Raw genomic sequence first — 19,558 nt, forward strand, 5'->3', positions numbered from 1 at the left:
TTGCTTTGCTTCAGTTGTGTTTGGCATGTTCATGCAGGGGGCAGTGTAATCTATATTTATCTTTGAAGAGACCACAATGGACAAAGTGAAATTATCTCACAGAAGATTCACTCTATTTCATTCTTCCATTTCTGGGCTGATTAACACCTCACTCATATAGCACAGATTACATTCTGAACTATCTTCCTAATTAACCCTTCCAAATTGTACTTACTGACAGGAAGTAAAAGATGAGTTCTTTCCTTGCCACCCATCCTGGTAAAGGGCAGGGGAGAACATTCTGTGGCAGGGCTCGTTAATTCAGCAGTTTTGCAAGGGTGCTTTAATTTGTTCCATGGCTGGTCATGCAAGAGGTTCAGATCAGTGTTCTTTCCCTTCTACCTTTAGAATCTATTAATCTAATTGTTGAAGCAGACCAAGCTGGAACAACTTTGGCTCTAATTTCTGTGTCCCTGTCTTGATAATCTAAGTCATGCTGTTTATTCCACCACAGATGTAGGAATGGCTGTATTTGTTTGTTTTTAAAGTGAAAAATGGTTCATATTTACACTAACAGTTTCAACTGATTTCATTCTAGTTCCCTGCCCACACCTTCAGTGAGCACATAAGCATGCATGCTCACAAGTGATATTGGCTTTACAGTTCTTCAGCTTGGTCTACACTATGCTATTTAATAATTTAACCTACTATTAACTGGCTGGCTCTAAACATGGTGTGTATCCATACCCAATATAGTTAACTCTTACTAACAGTGTTTCAAGCCGTGCATACATGGAACATGGGTCTTTCTGCAACTAAGTCATAGTTGTCCTGTTGCATAGAGGGGTTCCTCTATACACATTAACTGTGCCTTTGTAACCTGTTTTGCTGGTCTGCCTTCCTTTCAGCTACCTAGAGTGCAGTTGGGTGCTCTCACTAACGCATTATGGGATAATCATGTAGATTTCCAAAAATGCACTGCTGCAAGTGTGGCTAGGAAGTATAGTAAGTTTGAGACAGATGTGTTGGGAAAAGACCTGTTTAGTAGATACAGCTCACCTGTGTGTTAACTAATTATATATTTTTTTTAAAAAGTTATTGTTAAAACCTTTAGGTGTGTCTACCATAGTACAGGAAAAGTTCCTAAAGCACCACTTAATTTGCTACACTAGCTAAGACTAAATGGGAGTTGATTATTCCATTGGAAAAAATTAGGCTTATTCTTTTCCTGCTTAAAATGCGAGGCTTCAAAGTATAACTGACTTATGCAGCTTTAAAATTGTTTAAGTGGTAGGGGAAGAGTTAAAGAGTTTAACATTTTGTTTAACGATCGTGAAAAATGCCATAGTGACAGAACTAGAGCCTGTTCTACTTTCGCAAAGGTAATTCACGCTCCCTGTCCACCTTCCCTTCTTTCTCAGTCTTAGTGACAGACTTGGACCTGAGGAGCTAGTGGAAGGAACTGAGGCAGTCTGCATACCATGCTTCCTTTTTACTGGGGGGAACGGGGGAGAGGGAAGGAGAACAGGGCACAAGAGCATTCCAATGGGCACTGCTAGCAGCTTGGAACAGCAGAACCTTCTACAACACTGGGCATGACTGGGCAGAGGTCATCTTGAACTCTGGTTACAGGTGACCAACCTTTATTTATTCTCCCCACTGCGATACGCTGACAAATCCATCAATTTAATATCTGTTTGAGTGTTTTCCCAGCCTGCAAGGGGTGGAGAGAGGAATCTCTGTCCCTATGAGGTACACCAGGGCACAATAACTAATGCCCATCAGTTAGCCTAAGAAATAAAAGATTGAACTCCACATGAGTGAAAAGAAAACTACATCCACACTACTGAGGTAAGTTGACCTACTCTATGCAACTCCAGCTATGTGAATAATGTAGCTGGAGTCGACGTACCTACCTTAGATCGAGTTACCGTGTGGTCTACACTGCAGGGGGTCAGTGGGAGAAAATGTTCTGTCAACTTATCTTACTCTTCTCAGCGGGGGGAGAGTACAGGGGTTGACTGCAAAGCGATCTGTAGTCAATTTGGTGGGTCTTTACTAGACCTGCTAAATCAGGGGTTCTCAAACTGGGGATCGGGACCCCTCGCTGGGTCACGAGGTGTCAGCCTCCACCCGAACCCCTGCTTGCCTCCAGCATTTATAATGGTGTTAAATATATTTAAATGTGTTTGTTTTAGTGGGGGGTGGTGTGTGTGGCAGCACTCAGAGGCTTGCTATGTGAAAGGGGTCGCCAGTAAAAAAGTTTGAGACCCACTCCGCTAAATCGACTGCTACTGAATCGATCGCAGAGCGTCGATCCCAGCTGTAGTGTAGACCTGCCCTTAGATTCTGCAAAGAATGTGTGGAATCAAAGACTGTCACAAGCATACAAAATCCAAACCTTCATTCATGATAAAAGTAGATAGAGAATGTTTATTGTAGCATATTAATTGCACAGGCCAAAGCATGGCCAAGAGTAGCAGTCAAAAAGTATGCCTTTTATACCCTGTATACAGTATTAGATTTACCAAACAAAAGTGTTAGTGACTGGTTTAGAGACCTTTTCCTTAATTACATACCAAGGCTATGCATACTGTATCTGTTGGGGGTGGCAGGATACCAGAGTGCTGTAAGATATTAGCATGATTTTTCTATGAATATGACATTTGTTCAAAAAGAGCTCGTAAGCTCCCTAACATATGGTAGAAGACTCGTATCCTGTCTAACTTGTAAATAAGCACGCAGAGAAGAACCCTGCAAGCTCTCTTTTCAGGCTGTATTTGGCAGACTGGTTACTAGTACATACTTTGAACTGCTCATTAACCTAGTAAAGCCAGATGAGTAGAAATATAGTATGCTTTGTCACTGCCTATGCATACCTAGTATTTGATGATGCAGGCCCCTCCATGGGTATAATACCTATGAAAGATTTTCATGTGTAGTATCTTGCCTCTAAGCATAAGGTATGTTTCAGTTTTTAAAACTGTGCACTAAAGGAGCTACATCAGTCTTTGCTGAGCATCAGCTATGCAGCAGCTTGGTTCTAGGAATTAAAATGCTTCCAATTCACTTGTTTCAACCTCATGCACACTAGCTTCCAGAATCCATTCAGCACCAACTCCTACTTAAACACCTTTCAATTTCATTCAAGTGTCTTCTTAAAGAGGCTTCTCTACCCCTTTTCATCAAGGTAAGAATTCTGAACAGTGCCCTGCTGCCCCCTTCTGAACTTGAAGACCCATAACATTAATTGCACCTGATCCTGTAACTTAATTAGGACTATAAATACTTGACCATAGCACCACAGCAAACAGAGTAACATTAGAGAGAAATTAAACCACATAGAAATGATTGTGCATTCTATTGCCCTTTTTAAAATGAAAATACTTAAATAACTCAATGTTTCTCACTTTTGCATTTATTTCAACTCCCTTTTAAAGGAAGCGCTATTCAGAGGTTTCAAGTGGATGCATCACTTGTCTATGTACCTAAATAAATAGTTTAATGGTTTTGTCTTCCCCTGAGCAGAAATTCATTAAGATTTTATAATATAATTACAAATCCTACATATCTAAGGCGCTATTTACACTACAAATTGTACTGTTGTAACATTTTGGTCTTGCCCTTGTAAATGGGAGCGTTAACCATATTCCAGCCCTGTAGAAGCTATGATCCCACCACAGATTATTGTAGATGGTCCCTAAGCATGAGTTATAGGAAGTAAAAAGTACATTTTCTAGCATAACAAACCTCCAAGATGATAATAGCAAAGAAGGAAATCAGAATGGATAAATCACTAGTGTCATTCAGGGAAAAGTTAGCATATCCACAGATACACTAGCTTTATTTTGTCTTCAGCGCAATGATTTTAAAGAGCTATCAGTTCTCCCTGGCAGTGATTGCAGCAGTTGAAAGTTATATTTTCATATCTGGTGTATGGGTGAAACCGACCAATGTTCTTCTTTGTGGAAAAGAAGGAGGGTGGGGAAGACTCAGAAAAGGGAACTTCTGGTGATGCTTCAGTACAGGCAACTGGATCCAACACTCGCAGCACCTAAAAGAGAATTTCAGTATCAGACATGGACTGGATGTTATTTAATCCAAGATGCTTTATTCGTGACTTCCATTTACATACAGCAGCTGGTGGCCGCTGTTGAGGTGAATGTAAATTTTATCAATCCTTATACTTTGGTCAGTTTTTACCTTGAATTGTAATTCTTAACATTGTACCACAACTATGTGCACAGTGCTTTATGCCTTCGGCTGCTTGAGAAGTGTACGGATAGTCACCTAGTACACGCCTGGGGGGGTTCAGTTCTAGTAGAGGATAGCTTGTTAGTTTTAAAATATGGTTTTTTGGCAGTTTTATGCATGGGATGCTACTCCTCTGGAAATGGTTCTTACTACAATGAGGACCAAATACTAAAGGGAAAAGCTAAACACGTTCTCCACTACTTATCTTCCCCAAATTTCCTTCCACCTGGACTTACAGTAACTGGATTTTTTTGGGGGTAGGGGAGCTTACTTTGAAAATGGTATGGGTTTTGCCTCTGCCCCACCTCCCTTTTCTTCATCTTTTCCCCTCTCTGTCCTACTTCTCAAGTTGAGGCTCCCTGGTTAGTTCCCTAGCCTAAAATGAAATGCTGTCCCAATCACTTCTGGAGTGCAGCAGCTAGGCTGGGAGGGGAAGCAGTACTTTCCCATTAGTCTTCCTGCTTGTTATTCTAGCCCAGCTGCTCATGGTCTCTGGAGAATTTGCTCATCTACATCTTCATTAGGTCATTGTTTCAGTCTTAATGTTCTAATGATCTCCTTGCCCTAATATAAAGCCATTTATTTTGAAATGGAATCCCCAGTCTTCAGGTATGCCCCAAAATTATAGCTGGCAGGGATACAGTCTCAAGTCGAGACTATATATTGGGGGGGGGGGGAAATCTATTAGAGCCAAAGTCTAAGAGAAAAGGAGGGAGAAAAAAATCCTACTGCAGTTTCCTGGAACATGAGGAAGACAAAGAACAGAGCCTCTATGCATGATCACTGTGCAGATCTAAATTAGCAGTACAGAGATTAGACACTACACTAAGGGGTGCTACTGAAAAGACATACAGTGGTGATGTAGGCTACCTCCTGGTGCCTCGGGGAAAGAGTTTTTCCAGTTTTTAAATATTTGCTTAGGGAATGGTCTTTTAGATTAGATGTACTGAAAAAGCTCTCTATTGCCTATGAACTTTACTCACTCCAGATTGTAATTAGTTCTCATGCACCAGAAAGTTGCCTTTCCTGAAAGTGAACTGGAAGCTGCACCTATGCAGTGCTAATCGGGACACAAACTTGGAGCTCTAGTAAGGGTTTTACCATCTCAGCCATTTTCTCAGCAGGAGTGTTGCAGAACTCTGTCGGTGGGGAAGTCTTTTTTGGAGTGTTAGTGCCAACATTTCCAAGAAGGTGGGAGCTCACTGCTTTAGCCAGTTTGTGGTTCACTGCTGCTAGCTCTGCTGTAGTGTGGGGTTGAGCACTAGGATAATATGTCTGCTGCCTCCCCCACTGTAGAGAAACCAGCAGCTCTTCTAACAATCTGTTCAGGGAAAAATTGAATTGTTATAATAATGATGTGTAAATCATTATACAGTGCAATCAATATGCATGGTGCGGTACAAATAGAGGCCATCTTGCCCCAAGGAACTTACAATTCAAGTTGGACAAGGGATATAAAAACATACAAATAAGAAATATTTAAACAAGATTAGGACATATGGCCAGAGACTGTAGCCCAGTAATAAAATACAAGGCTTGAGGAGCTCATCATGATTAGAGAATTTGGTGACAAGTGGTGACTAAGAGTCAGGAAGACTGAGGTCCCATACATTTATCTTTTGCTAATCGATGAATCTCAACCCTCACCTAGGACTAACAACTCTTTTGGGTGAAAAGAGAAGAAGTTCAACTGATATGGCTCCTTCAATCCTCAACCTTTCTGCTGAGAGACCGCCAACAAGAGGGCGCCAGGCACAGCAATCACAACAATGTTTTTTGTAAATATCAGAAATAACATTGAGAATTGATTCTAGGTCAGACTACCTAAACTGAGACCACAGTAATAAAAAATGCACAGAGTAACATTTAGGGCAGGAAAATAAAACCAATATAGAGGATGAAAAGAATGTAAAGAGCAATCATACTTCTGTGTATCAATCATTTCTTGACGGAACTGGTCACGTTCACTCAACAGATCCTGAAGTGCACTTTGTGCATCCCGGGTTTGGCGCTGAAGAATTGCTCTGGCATTGGTTAGCTCATCAGCCATGACTCTGCAAAAGAGGAAATCCCCAATAAATCAGCTACTTTTAACAGGCAAGTTAGAAATAGAATTAGTTTTCACTTTTGGTTCTGTTGCAGATAGTTTTAGCAGATCAAATATTTCAAGGATTAAGAGCAGTCAATTAAAACTGATGTTTGCCTGGCTTTTTTTTAAAACTGAGGAATAGGAAATGTTTTGTAATAAGGAGGCTTTTTGGAGCTCACAGGGGAAGCCGTATGGCACACTAGATGATGTGAGCAAGGTTGTAAGGACCAAACTAACACAAATAGCAGAAAGACAGGACCATTAGCAAGGCACAGTTGCTTCCTTTCCTCCATTCTCAACTGTGGAATCAAGAAATGCAGTTGTTTTCTTACCAGGACTTAGTCGGGAAGAGGAGATGAAGATAAGAATGGTCATACCGGGTCAGACCAATGGTCCATCTAGCCCAATATCCTGTCTGACAGTGCCCAGTGCTAGATGCTTCCAACAATAGGAGGTTGAGGGACACGCTTTTGCATCCCTGATGATACTGGCTAATAACCATTGGTGGACCTATCCTCCATGAACTTACCTAATTTTTTTAAAACACATTTATACTTTTGGCTTTCACAACGCCCCATGGCAACAAATTCCACTGGTTGACTGTGTGTTGTGTGAAAAAAGTACCGTATTGTTCCGAGTATAGGCTGCTCCTGATTATAAGCTGCACCCTTAAAGTTTGGTGCTATTTTAAAAAAATTAAATTTTTAACTTTTTTTAACTTAAAGAAAATATACACATTAGTAGAACAATAAAACAGTATTTTATTTAATGAATAGGAAGACATGTACCAGTATTTTTAACACTTTTGGTAGTCCTGCTTTTGACGGCATATGTTATATACTCAGAAATATTGAAAACTATTTTGTAGTTATACTGTAAATAAAGAAGGGAAAAGGAATGGACAACAAGGAGACTGATGGGAACAGTTCTCACCCTCTCCCCTGCACAACAATCAACAACATTAGCAAATGTTCTTAGGGTTAGGGATCATGCCCCCCCCCCCCCGCCCCGGAACTCCTGCCCCATCCAACCCCCGGCATTCCTTGACACCTCCCCCCACCCCAGGGACCCCTGCCCCATCCAATCACCCCTTCTCTCTGTCCCCTGACAGCCCGTGGAACCCTTGTCCCTGACTGCCTCCCACCGCCCCATCCATCCCCTGATCCTTTCTAACTGCCCCACCAGGACCCTTGCCCCTATTCAATCCCCCTGTTCCCTGCCCTCTGACCCCCCCAACCCCTATCCACCCCCCACCCCGAACCCCCCTGCCCTCTCTCCAACACCCCCTCCCTGCCCCCATACTGCGCTGCCTGGATGTGGCTGGCGGCACTACAGTCCGGCCGCGGCTGGAGCCAGGAGCCCCGGGATGCTGGGCCGGGGCAGGAGTCACACGGCCGGAGCCCGGAGCTGGAAGATGTGGCAGGAGCCGGACGGCCAGAGCCAGGTAGCTGGCCAGCCAGAGTAGGGCGGCCGGGAAGGGATGCGGGGCCGGGCGGCGGGGGACACGCGGCCGGGCAGGGCCGCCCAGAGAATTCCGGGGGCCCGGGGTCTTTGGCGGGGGGGGGGCCCCTTCTGTTCCAGGACCTGCCGCCGAAGTGTCCTGAAGACCCGCCGCGGGGCGCCCCTGTCGCCGAATTACCGCCGAAGCGGGACCTGCCGCCGAAGTGCAGCCGGGTCTTCGGCAGTAATTCGGCAGCGGGAGGCCCCGCCGCGGGTCTTCGGGGCACTTCGGCAGCAGGTCCCGGAACGGAAGGGCGCCCCGCCGCCAAATTACCGCCGAAGACCGGGCTGCACTTCAGCAGCAGGTCCCGCTTCGGCGGTAACTCGCCAGTGGGGGGTCCTTCCGCCCCGGAGCGGAAGGACCCCCCCCGCAGGCAAAGACCAGGAGCAGAAGAAGCTCCTGCGCCCGGCCCTGCAAGAGTTTTCCGGGCCCCCCGGAGCGAGTGAAGGACCCTGCTCCGGGGCCCCCGAAAAACTCTCGTGGGGGGCCCCTGCTGGGCCCGGGGGCAAATTGCCCCATTTGCCCCCCCCGGGCGGCCCTGAGGCCAGGGCCGGCAGAGGCGGGTACACGGGGCTGGGGCCAGGCGGTGGGGACGGGCGAGGCGGGGATGCGGCCGGTGGAGGCAGGTACGAGGGGCTGGGGCCGGGCGGCGGGGACATGGCCGGGGCTGGAGCCGGGCAGCGCGAGGCCAGGGCCGGCAGAGGCGGGTGCGCGGGGCCGGGCGGCGGGGACATGGCCGGGGCTGGAGCCGGGCAGCGCGAGGCCAGGGCCGGCGGAGGCGGGTGCGCGGGGCCGGGCGGCAGAGGCAGGTACGCGGGGCTGGGGCCGGGGCTGGAGCCGGGAGGCGCAAGGCCAGGGCCAGCGGAGGCGGGTATGCGGGGCCGGAGCCGGGCGGCGGGGGAGGCGGGGACACGGCTGGGGCAGCCCACAGCCCTCTGAGTCCCGGCCGGGATTTAAAGGGCTCTGGGCTCCCCGCCGCAGCGGGCAGCCCAGAGCCCTCTGTGTCCCGGCCACGGCTGGGATTTAAAAGGCTCTGGGCTCCCCGCCACAGCAGTTTCTTGCTCATTTATTTGCCTCTCTGTTGAGACTAACAAAGGTATGGTTAGATGATCTAGACAAAGATCCCTTAGAAACAAACTAATAGCTATCAGATCCCAGCCACTTTTGGTCACTCTTAACTACCAATTTAGAGGAAAGAGATTGTCTCTAATCCCCCAGACAGCTGATTCCATTGGAGATTTTCCTTTAAAAAACGTTACAAGAGAGGAGATACAACATGTAAATATACACATCTCTCAAAATATCACCTCACTGCCTCTTTCAAAAAAGGACAAACCAAAAGACTCAGAGCAGTGGGTTACAGTCAACTCAGCAAGTACCAATCCATTGTCACATGATGCTCCCACAAGTGTTACTCTTAGCCCATGACACAGGCACACCAATCATGCTGAAGAGCCCAATTAATTAGGAATGGTGACACCTGACTGACTAAACCCATATTTCAGAGACAGTCCCTCATATATTAAATATTTATTTACAAAGCCAATGGAGGAAGCATATACTATAGGTTTCAATATTAATGAGAAGTTTGTTTGTAAAATATTCTGATGAAGAAGTATTAAACTAAGCTTCACAACATGCCTATGAATTAAGGAAGGGATAATCTGATCAGTTCTCTTAACCCTGCATTTCAGTTACAGGTGATTTACTGAAGGTCACACAGGAAGAGTTGGAATAGAGCCCAGGAGGATTCGATTTCCAGTCCTCAGAAAATGCAAAACACTTTTCCGACCATCACTCACAGACACATACTACACAAACTATGGAATTCCTCATTCTCTAGTTGTAGGAACATAAGAAGAGAACTTCAGGTTAAAAAAAATCTCACATTCTTCTTCACTGGCTGAATCAGAAAATTCACCTAGTAAAAAACTAACACTAAAACCAAAGTCAGCATTCACCATCATACTGTGTGGTCCTGTCATCAAATCATGTGCCTAATGCTGTCATTACATTATATACTCTGGGTTGCCACAACATGGCTCACACTTTAAGGGCTATGGCCTGTCAAATCCTGCAATCACATTAAAATTTGAGAAGAAAGTTTCTAAATTGTCATTAGTAGTTGGTGTTCTCTAATATGTATATCTTGATCTGAGTCTCAGGTTCATGTTAGAGTAGGTCCCTCTGCCATCAATCATTAAATACTGGATGAAGGAAAAGGAAACATAAATCCAGTAGTTTATTTTGAGTTCATGTGCAAGTAATCTGAGTTGGTTTATTCATTTTGCACTTGCAAGTGGCAGTTCTTTTTGACAGGTTATTTTAAATTGGACTTTTTTTCTACCATTATGGCCACGTGCATTAATACACATTGCTATATCACTGTCTAAATACCAATTAAGGGTACAGTTATCTTAATGTGATTTACTCTGTGTGACTTGGAATGAGGAGAGAGAGATGGCAATTGCCAGATTGAGAGGCCTAGCCATCCAAAAATAAGGAACAGTATAGGAATCAGCAACGTAAGCCTCTCAAATACTATCGTGCCAAGGTACTTCAACCCTTACCTTACAGTCGCTGTAGGAGAGAGAGGGTGTTTTTGGTATCCAATCATTGGCCTCACTGCTGGGATTGCCAACAAAGGTACCAACTGTGGTGGTAATGGTTATTTGACATAACTGAACTAAGATTATAGAATTAATGGTACATAAGTCCCCACCACCTAAGTTTATAGTAGCACCTTTCAGTTACTAATGACCTGGGCTGGATTCAAACTGGCAACCTCAGGTAAGAGGCTCTATATTCCATCGCCGATCCCCCGAGCCTCTGTTGAATGTGCTTTGTTAAATGTAGCCAACTTGTGTTTAGTCATATATTTTCTGCATTCAAGAGTAGATTAAATATAAATTGTAGAGCACCGCATTTGTAAAGTCTTTAATTTGGTCATACCAGGTATATCACAGATCCTCCGTCTACTCTATTCTTAAATTGAAGTCCCATTTGTGAAAATTGTATTCAACAGGCCTGCTCCTGTGTATTTTACTGTACATCTGGGATCTTGACAAACAAAAAGCAACACGTCTTAATTAAAATCTCCAAAATAGATCGCCTCCCCTTCACTGGAGCATTAACCCAATGTAAAAACAAACAAACACCCTCTCCAGCAATGCTCCATTACAAATGCTTGATAGATAAAAGGTGCCTGGCACCATGCTCAGAAGCTCAGCAAACTATCTTTTTTTAAATCCTTTTCTGTGCCAATAAATGTTATCGTCATACACGTTGGAACCCTGCTTTACTAGCAGCACTAACCCCTTTTCAGCTTGTCATCTGCACAGCTGTTTATATAAAAAAAAGTAAAGTTTATGGTATTACAATTTTCGATAAGGACACTGAAGATACACAAGTGTACAGAGGGATGAATAATTTTGAATAATTATTCAAAACTGCGCAGACAGTGGCTGGAAACATAAGAAAGCAGAGCTGCGTTGGTTGAAGTTTTCCAGATCTCATGGTAGATTTCCAGTTCAGAGTAGGGATTCCTACAGCTATTCCCTTGCATATACACCTCTACCACAACAGAACATGGTCCTCGGGAGCCAAAAAATCTCACTGCCTTATAGGTGAGACTGAGTTATATCAGGTTCGGTCTGGTACGCTGTGCCGGACTGGACCGGCTTCCCCGGTGATTTAAAGGGCCCGGTGCTCCAGCTGCTGTGGAGAGCCCGGCTCCCTTTAAATCACTGCCAGAGCTCTGGCAGCGGGGCTCAGGTGGGGATTTAAAGGGCTTGGGGCTCCTTGCAGCGGCCAGAGCCTCTGGCCCTTTAGATCACCGCCGGGGCTCCAGCAGCTGGGCTCAGGCGGTGATTTAAAGGGCCCGGGGCTCCACACAAATTTGGATATAACGCGGTAAAGCAGCGGGGCTCAGGTGGCGCTTTAAAGGGCCCGGGGCTCCCTGCTGCTTTACCATGTTATATCGGGTCACGTTCTATCAGGGTAGAGGTGTATGTATTTCAAAAGGGTCTTTCATTATACTAATTTACCAAGGGAGTCCTAAGACAATAGTGACACAGACTACTGTAAACCATACCTGCTTGCTAGGAATTTGCTGCGCCACACATCACACTGTATAGACATCCGCTCTAACTGTTCAGACAGCTGAGACATATTCCGGCCTAGGGCCTCATTTTCTAGGATCAACTGATTTTTCTCACGCGCCATGCGTTCAAAGTGATATTGCAGGTCGTCCCCAACCGAAGCAATAAGTAACTTCTTCAGCTCTCGATTCACCTAGAATAGGCCAAGGATAGAACACCTATTATAAGTCATATCTCTAATCGCAGTGTGCTTCTAGAAAGCACATTAGCTAACAAAGATTCAGACTGATTTCCCAATATGTCAGGCTTTTGTATGGAAATAATTACAAGACACTTGAAGAACTGCAAGTAGGGCAGATACATGTCCTTTGGGGAATTTGAAGGACAAGCGTTTTAAGCCTCATGATTACTAAAAGGTTCAAGACATGCAACTTATTTGCTATAACTGTAGTTGCTTAAATAAGCCTGTATAACTAATGTCTGAAAGAATAAGCACATTTGTCTATTACACTGAGAAGTGAACAGAGGGAAGCATGCAGGCTTAATTTACAGAAGGAGTAGCCATTTAGATATCTGCAGTTTATATTAGGCAGGACATCCAGTCATCTGTGTCAGGACATAACCCAACCACTAGCTAAAAGGGGTTATGAAGAAACTTGCCCTACGGGTGATTTATTTGATAGTTATCCACTATGGGGCTTCTTCCACCTTCCTCTGAAGCATTTGACAGATGCATCAAGCCATTGTCTTAGAAAGGATACTAGACCAGATAGAACACTGGTATTCTCTGTATAGCAATTTCTATGTTCAGTAGGGAAAAATTATTTTTGTAGCTGAGTTTATGGTGTTGCCCTTTGCAGAGTACTTTATACAGTGCAGCAGGCCAATTTTTCTATATTTGCATGCTCCCACTGTCTTTGTTAATGATATCAAGACTCCCCTTGTGATTACATTTTTAAAGTAATGAATGTTTCTGCAGTCATAAAACCACAGGAACAAAATGTAGTAGGTTTTAGAGAGAACAAATGGTTGGAAGCTAAAGCTAGACAAATTCAGAAAAAGGTGGATTTTTTGAACAAGTGTAACGAACCAGTGGAACAATTTACCTAGGGAAGTAGTGGATTCTCCATCATTTGACATCTTTAAATCAAGGCTGGATATCTTTCTATGATATATTCTATAGCTCAAAACAGAAGTTATGGGTTTGATTCAGAGATTACTTGGCAAGTTTCTCTGGCCTGTCTTATGCAGAAGGTCAGACTATACCATCATACTGGTTTCCTCAGGCTTCTCAAACAAAATAAAGCTACAAATCTTCTGTCACAAAAACAGTCCTCAACGTCTTACCTCTGTCTGTACACGTAACTGGTTGGAAAGACCTTCTTTATCCTGTAGCAATCTCCTTTCTGAATTCCTGAGCTTTTCTACTGCATTTTTTAGCTCCAACAGCTCTTTATTGGGTTCTGTGACTCCATCTGACTGGCTGAAGTCCTCTCCTTTATGGTGTCCCAGGGATTTAGCCACCTTAGCATTTTTGGTAGGAACAACATGAGTTATAGCAGCTTTCGGAACCAGTATTCGAACAGCTTCAATCTCCACTGACTTATCACTGTGTATTTTCCCTAGCTGGAGAACTCCAGGACTCAGGGAAGAGATAGCTTTCTTGTGTGGACTGTGATGGGCATGACGACTTGTATTGTAGGCTCCAGCAACTACTTCCACAGTTTTAGGTGGCTGCTCAGTTTCCATGCCATCTCCAGGTCCACGGATGGGTGACGAGGCATAGTCGGCTAAGATGGAGACAATGGGAAGATAATATATGTGTTTTATTACACCACTGGGAGTTGCAGAAATTCAAAGAGAATGGCAACAAAACTCTGGAAGGAACTTGGTTTTACAATGCATCTGCAAAGCAGCACAGTGCTGGGGCACTGATTCAGTTAGGAAAGTGCACTCAAATAAGTGTGTTCATTAATCAGTAAGGTCAGTAATACAAAATCCAGCCATCTATCTCATCAGGACTTTTTTTTTTAGTTTTATTTATATTTACATGCTCATTGCACAAACAAGACTATATAGATAAAAATGTCAACAGCAGCCAATTTGAAGGAAATCTATATGAACTCACTACATTGGCCACTGAACCTTGACTTCAGAGCCAAGAGGATTTCACTCCTTCCCTGCTGAAAAGCATTAGACTGCTTCACAACAGCTTTAAAGAGATACTGTCAATACAATACATTCATAAGTTTTTTCCTTAACTGTGTCTAGTAATAACTTAGTTGTAAATCCTGAAAAATTAAAAAAAAAAAAATTAACCTTTCATTATTTGTGCTGTTTTACTTCATTGTCCAAAAAGGGGGGGCGGGGGGAGGAGAATGGAAAGAGGAATTAACTAATCACTTCCTGCTTCTAGTTCTCCTGCAATCCTCTCCCCCTGTGCTGGCATGTTTGGGTTTCTACCACTGCAGAGCAATGTTTAATTAAAAAAAAAATTATCTAAACACAAACATTTAACAAACATTTCTGTTGGTGCTGGGTTTTATTAAATTGCACACAACCCTGAATTGGTTGTAAAATTGTCACTGTGTCACACTTCCTGCCTAGAAAACAAGTATTTCCAAGTACTACCACACTGCAGGGACATGGAATGGTTGATCTTCAATGATATTTTCCATTTCTAACGTGTATGAGTCTAAATTGGTGAAAGATGCTCCAGAACACCGAAGACTGATGTTTGACCTTCTAAGCATATGACCCAATTTATGTTGTCATACTTCAGAGGAACTGCACCCTCTCCCTGGTCCACCAAGGGCACCCACGTTTGGGCTTCCACCTCTCAACCATTACCTTGGTTGGCGAAAACCTGTTTCTCTCTCCCTTCTGACCAAGGTTTTTCCAGGCTAACAGTTCTCTGCCTACACTATGGTATTCCCAGCAAATCAGACCTACCTAAACAGGCCAGCGTCTGTGCATTGCTTTCTCTCTGAAGGCTTATGAACAGTTTAATTGCCAGCAGTTAAAAGTTACTGCACAGCCTTTTATAAGCAAGCACATTTATTCCTAAGATGAAAGCATTACAGAAAAAACCGTAAAGAACAATGAGTTCCTGTATGCCTGCTAAAAGCTTACTAGGTCATCCATCTATCTTATGGGGCTTCAGTTGGCCAAAGTCCTTCCAACCTTCCCAGGCCTCCCTTGGACAGAAGGTCCTGTCCATTTGCTGGATCAGAAAGAAGGCCTTGAGTCCACTTACAATCAGGATATTTATCCACAGGACCTTTCTTTGTCTGTTGGTCTCTGGAGAATCCAGTTTGAACCAGCATATGTGAGCCTCTCCAGGTGGTGGTACCTCTCTAGCAGTGTTACAACCTGAGTGAATTTGCCTAATCACACACTCCACACACACTCCACAATCCTTGGCCCACAATGATAAATAAATTTAATACGGTAAGATCTCCCAAAGATATTGCAGGAAATTGCTACATCTGTCACATATGTAAACCCAGAAATAACTCATAAGCTCAACTAGTTAACAGATAATAGAGAAGAGCTTTTTAGAATTTAGTTTTTTCAAGTCTAGTCAAGACATCTTTTTGTTAGAAAATTGATTTCTTGCTAATGTAAAACAGTATCTTCAATAACTTTAATTGCCTCACACAGTTAGTAAAACAGGGTCTGTTGTGTTCTTCCTTGCCAATGCTAATCTCTCCCTGGTTATTAAGGCCTTTGTCACATCCCACCTGAAGTAACACATTATGCCTGCCTAAACCAACACTGAGAAAAGGTGGGACTAAGAAAAGAATATCTTCAAAGAATAAAATTCTTAGGGGTTTAGCGTATTCCCAGCAAACCATGTCCATTAAGGTGTAAAAGAGATTGACTTCTTACCATTGTTGCACAATAGGGAAGTCCAAGAACAGACCATATACATTTTGCTGTGCCTCACCACTACAGTGTGAGATAAGGACAGAGTAAGAATCCTTAATTTTGAATTTCCTAGTTTTTGCAGATTTAGGTACTTTGCGTACAAATTGATCTATGCCAGCACAAAAGTCTACTTGTGCAGGTCTGTTTGCAGAAGTGGGGTCTTAATGCTTAAGTCTTTATTCTACTGTAATAAAAATAAGGGAGCCAAAAAAATGCTAGACACCTATCTGCTAGGAATTAGATGAAGACCATCATCTCAGGCTACCAAAGAGCCATCAAAGAGTAATAACTTTCAGTTGTTACTGTCCTAGCCTGATCTGAACTAGTGATCCAAAGGTAAAAGAAAACATTTCATTACCACCTCCACCCAGGCTCTTTACTATATCTCTGCTTTTCACTGCAACAGTGAAGATTCCCACAATCTTTCCCCCCTAAAGTTATACTGTTCTGTAATTAAACACCTCCCAAGTGAATACAGAATTACCAGAATGTATATCTTTAGTAAAGGAAGAACACTTACCTTTCTTCCCCAGAGATGTCATTGTTCCCCTTTGGCTGATGGAGCTGGATGGGAGAGAGAACCACCAAATCTAAAGAAAACGCCCAGGGTGAAACAATAATTAGTCCTCTAAAACGTGCCTGCGAATTTTGCTAATGTTTCTTCTGAACTCTACTTTGTCCCTCTAGGACATGGCGCAGTAACTCCACTGAGGGCAGGGCCGGCGCTCTCTGTGTCTGGAAAGGGGCTAGCACGTTTTGGGAGCTATCACCCTCTCCATGACACCACTAACCTGACGAGAAGGCCGCGGCTACGTTGTGTTTTGAGGCAGTTTGGGTTTGTTTCTGACGCCGTCTGCTCCGCAAGGCCAGCAGAGATGTGAGCCCGCTGTCCGGGGGAGCCTGGCCCGGGCCAAACTCCCCACTCCCGGCAGCAGCTGGGCACAGGCCGGTATTACGGTTGCCAACCCTCCAGGGTTGGCCGGGAGGCTCCAGGAATTAAAGATTAAGTCACCTGATTAGCTCTCCAGGAAAACCGCCAACCAAAACCGGCCCCGCCAGCCGGCGCGTCACGCCCACGCGCCACGGGCGGAGGGCACCGGGGGGCTGCTAGGCCGCGCCCGGGGGGTCTGGGCTCTGGCAGAGCGAAGGTCCCGGAGCGGCCCCGGCGAGGCCCAGCAGGCTCGGCCGGTAACTGCGCCCATCCTGCGGGGCCGCGAGTCTCCGACCGTCGCCCGAGCGGCCCCGGCCGGGCGGGGGGTTAAAAACAAGCCCCGCGCGCAGGGTCCGCGGCTGCGGCGTCACCCAGGGGCCGCTCGGAGGGTGCGAGCCCGCAACGCGCAGCGCGACCGGCCCCGCCCTCCCCGCGAGGCGCGTGACACACTCACCGGGCCGCCACGCGCCGGGTCCGCCTGTCACCCCGCCCCCCGTCAGGCCTTCGCGGGCCCCCAGCCCACCAACGCTCCCGCCCCCGCACTTCCGTCACCTCCTCCGAGGCACTTCTGGGTTACTCAGGGCCGCGCGCGCATGCGCGGGGGTGGGGCTTCGGTTGCCAGGAAGCGGCTTGGTCAGAGGCGGCGTCTGGCTGAGTTTACGCGGCAGCTGCGCCCGAGCCCGGAGGTCGGGGGCGGAGGGGACGGACGGTACCATGGTGAGTGGGGGGCAAGGGCCCGGGGGGGGTCTGTACTCGGGATGGACGTTGCAACCCTCCCCCGCCCTCCTTCCTGGCGCATGGTCCGCCCCGACCCCATGGAGCGGGGGAGTCCTCTGCCCCCGCGCCCCCCCCCCCCCGGCACCGCCACTGATGCGGGGGGGGGCGGGGCTGGCTCCGCTCCGCTCCGCTCCGCTCCCTGGGACCCGGCTGGGCGGCGGCGGGGTGTGTGTGTCTCTGCCCTGCGGGGCGGCTGGTCAGCGCGCGCCCTGCGGCTCCCGGGGGCTGCTCTGGTTTTGGGCGCATCCTCTCTTGCCGTAGCGCCCAGCAGCGGCCCCCGGCCCCGTGGTGCTAGGCGCTGTACAAACTCAGGGCAGAAGGACGCCCCAGACCGCTGACCTTGTGGCCGAGCCCCCTTCTCCCTCTGCCTGGCAGCAGACGTGGGGTGAGGGGCCCCGGCGGGGTGTTGGCAGCAGAACCAGCCCACTGCAAACCACTCCCAGGGAGAGCATGTGTGGCTAGTGGGTGCTGGGCAGGCCCCACCCCTGTCTCCATCCTTCCACCACCTTGGGTGAAGCAGGAGCCTTCGCATCCAGCGCCGGCTTGAGCTTTGGTTTGCCACCTCTCAAGCATCCTCTTCCAAGGCAGAAGAGTTGTGTTGTGACATAAAGTGCATCTGGACTGGTAAAGTTAGTACCTGTAGTTCAATAATTGCCAGCCACCAGGTAGCTGTCCCTGTGTTAAGCTGTTAGCATGGCATGATAGTAAAAATGTTCAAGCCCTTTCTAGAGCAGAGTTGACATTGTTGCAATGACTGTTGCTGCTGCACTCTTGGTGTCAGTTGCTCTAATACAGGGGTGGGCAAACTATGGTCCACGGGCCGCATCTGGCCCGTTGGACTTTTTAATCTGGCCCTCGAGGTCTCGCCGGGGAGCAGGGTTCGGGGCTTGCCTTGCTCCACTCTGTGTGGCTCCCAGAAGCAGGAGCAGCCAAGGGGCTCTGCATACTGCCCCGCCCCAAGCGCCAGCTCTGCAGCTCCCATTGGCTAGGAACCTTGGCCAATGGGAGCTGCGGGGCCGGTGCCTACAGACGTGGCAGTGCGCAGAGCGGCGTGGCCCAGCCTCTGGAGGTGGGATGGGCCACTGTTTCCAGGAGCCGCTTCAGATAAGTGCTGCCTAGATCCTACACCCCTGAGCCCCCTCGTGCCCCAACCCCCTTCCCCAGCCCTGATCACCCTCAAAACTCTTTGATCCCAGCCCAGAGCACCCTCCTGCACCTCAAACCACTCATCCCCAACCCCACCCCAGAGTCTGCACCCCCAGCTGGAGCCCTCATCCCTGCCCCGTGTACCCCAATCCCATGCTGACCCTCCATACAATTTCCATACTGAGATGTGGCTCTCAGGCCAAAAAGTTTGCCCACCCTTGCTCTAATATGAGCACTGATTTTCCTGGTGTTGACAAAGTAATTAAGGCCCAATTTTAGCCTTTAGAATGTGTGGTGTTGGGTATCCTACAAAATAAAGAAGAGGAGAAAGCAAGAAATAGTGTGCAGTTAGTGGACCAATTTGATCCTGGTATAACTCTACTGAGATCTGTTATTTCTATTGCTAATCTTGGATTTAGTAGATTCCAAGGCCATTGTGATCATCTAGTCAGACCTTCTGTATACCTTGCTCCGTGATCTTAGACAAATTGCTTTCTCTTCTCTGTGGCTAATTTCTCCATTGGTCTTTCTTACCTACCTCCCAGGGATGTTGTGAAGCTTAATCTGTTAATGGTTATGAATTATGTTCAATAAATGGTACTAGGAAAGTGCAAAATATTATTGGGTACCTAACTGGGTAAGTTTCTTGGGGTTGTGAGCAGATCTATTGTTAATGCTTTATTGGCCTTTTAATGCAGGGCTGACCTTAAGCACAAGTAGTTGGAGTTTCATACAGAAACTCAAGAGACAGTGTAAACCCCTCTCTAAGGGTATGTCCGCACTACCCGCCGGATTGGCGGGTAGCAATCTATCTATCGGGGATTGATTTACCGCATCTTGTCTAGACGCGA

The 19,558-nt window shown here is 46.3% G+C and overlaps 2 protein-coding genes across 7 annotated transcripts in view; one reads left to right on the forward strand and one right to left on the reverse strand.

Annotated features, from left to right (window-relative positions):
• Positions 1–2,392: 2,392 nt before the first annotated feature.
• BLZF1 (basic leucine zipper nuclear factor 1) lies at positions 2,393–17,404 on the reverse strand. 3 transcript variants are annotated; one of them, XM_045001703.1, is made up of 7 exons: positions 17,337–17,404; positions 16,374–16,443; positions 13,271–13,713; positions 11,917–12,116; positions 6,159–6,287; positions 5,335–5,554; positions 2,393–4,033 (listed from the first exon to the last, which is right to left on the reverse strand). In XM_045001703.1, exons 2-7 carry the CDS (start codon positions 16,393–16,395, stop codon positions 3,848–3,850), a joined length of 1,200 nt encoding a protein of 399 aa, XP_044857638.1. In that variant the 5' UTR covers positions 16,396–16,443; positions 17,337–17,404; the 3' UTR covers positions 2,393–3,847. The 3 variants fall into 3 exon arrangements, with proteins under 3 accessions (XP_044857638.1, XP_044857637.1, XP_044857639.1); XM_045001702.1 differs by lacking the exon at positions 17,337–17,404 and adding an exon at positions 17,239–17,324; XM_045001704.1 differs by lacking the exon at positions 17,337–17,404 and adding an exon at positions 16,645–16,821.
• The window catches only part of NME7 (NME/NM23 family member 7), a 199,506-nt gene continuing 197,302 nt past the window's right edge, over positions 17,355–19,558 (forward strand). The window contains exon 1 of one of the 4 annotated variants that reach the window (XM_045001697.1): positions 17,355–17,501. In XM_045001697.1, coding sequence (XP_044857632.1) covers positions 17,378–17,501 — 124 coding nt within the window. In that variant the 5' untranslated portion in view covers positions 17,355–17,377. The remainder of the gene's footprint in view (positions 17,502–19,558) is intronic. The other 3 variants (XR_006576185.1, XM_045001700.1, XM_045001698.1) reach the window with 3 other exon arrangements.

Source organism: Mauremys mutica, chromosome 1, assembly GCF_020497125.1.
Source record: "Mauremys mutica isolate MM-2020 ecotype Southern chromosome 1, ASM2049712v1, whole genome shotgun sequence".
Taxonomy (NCBI): Eukaryota; Metazoa; Chordata; order Testudines; family Geoemydidae; genus Mauremys; species Mauremys mutica.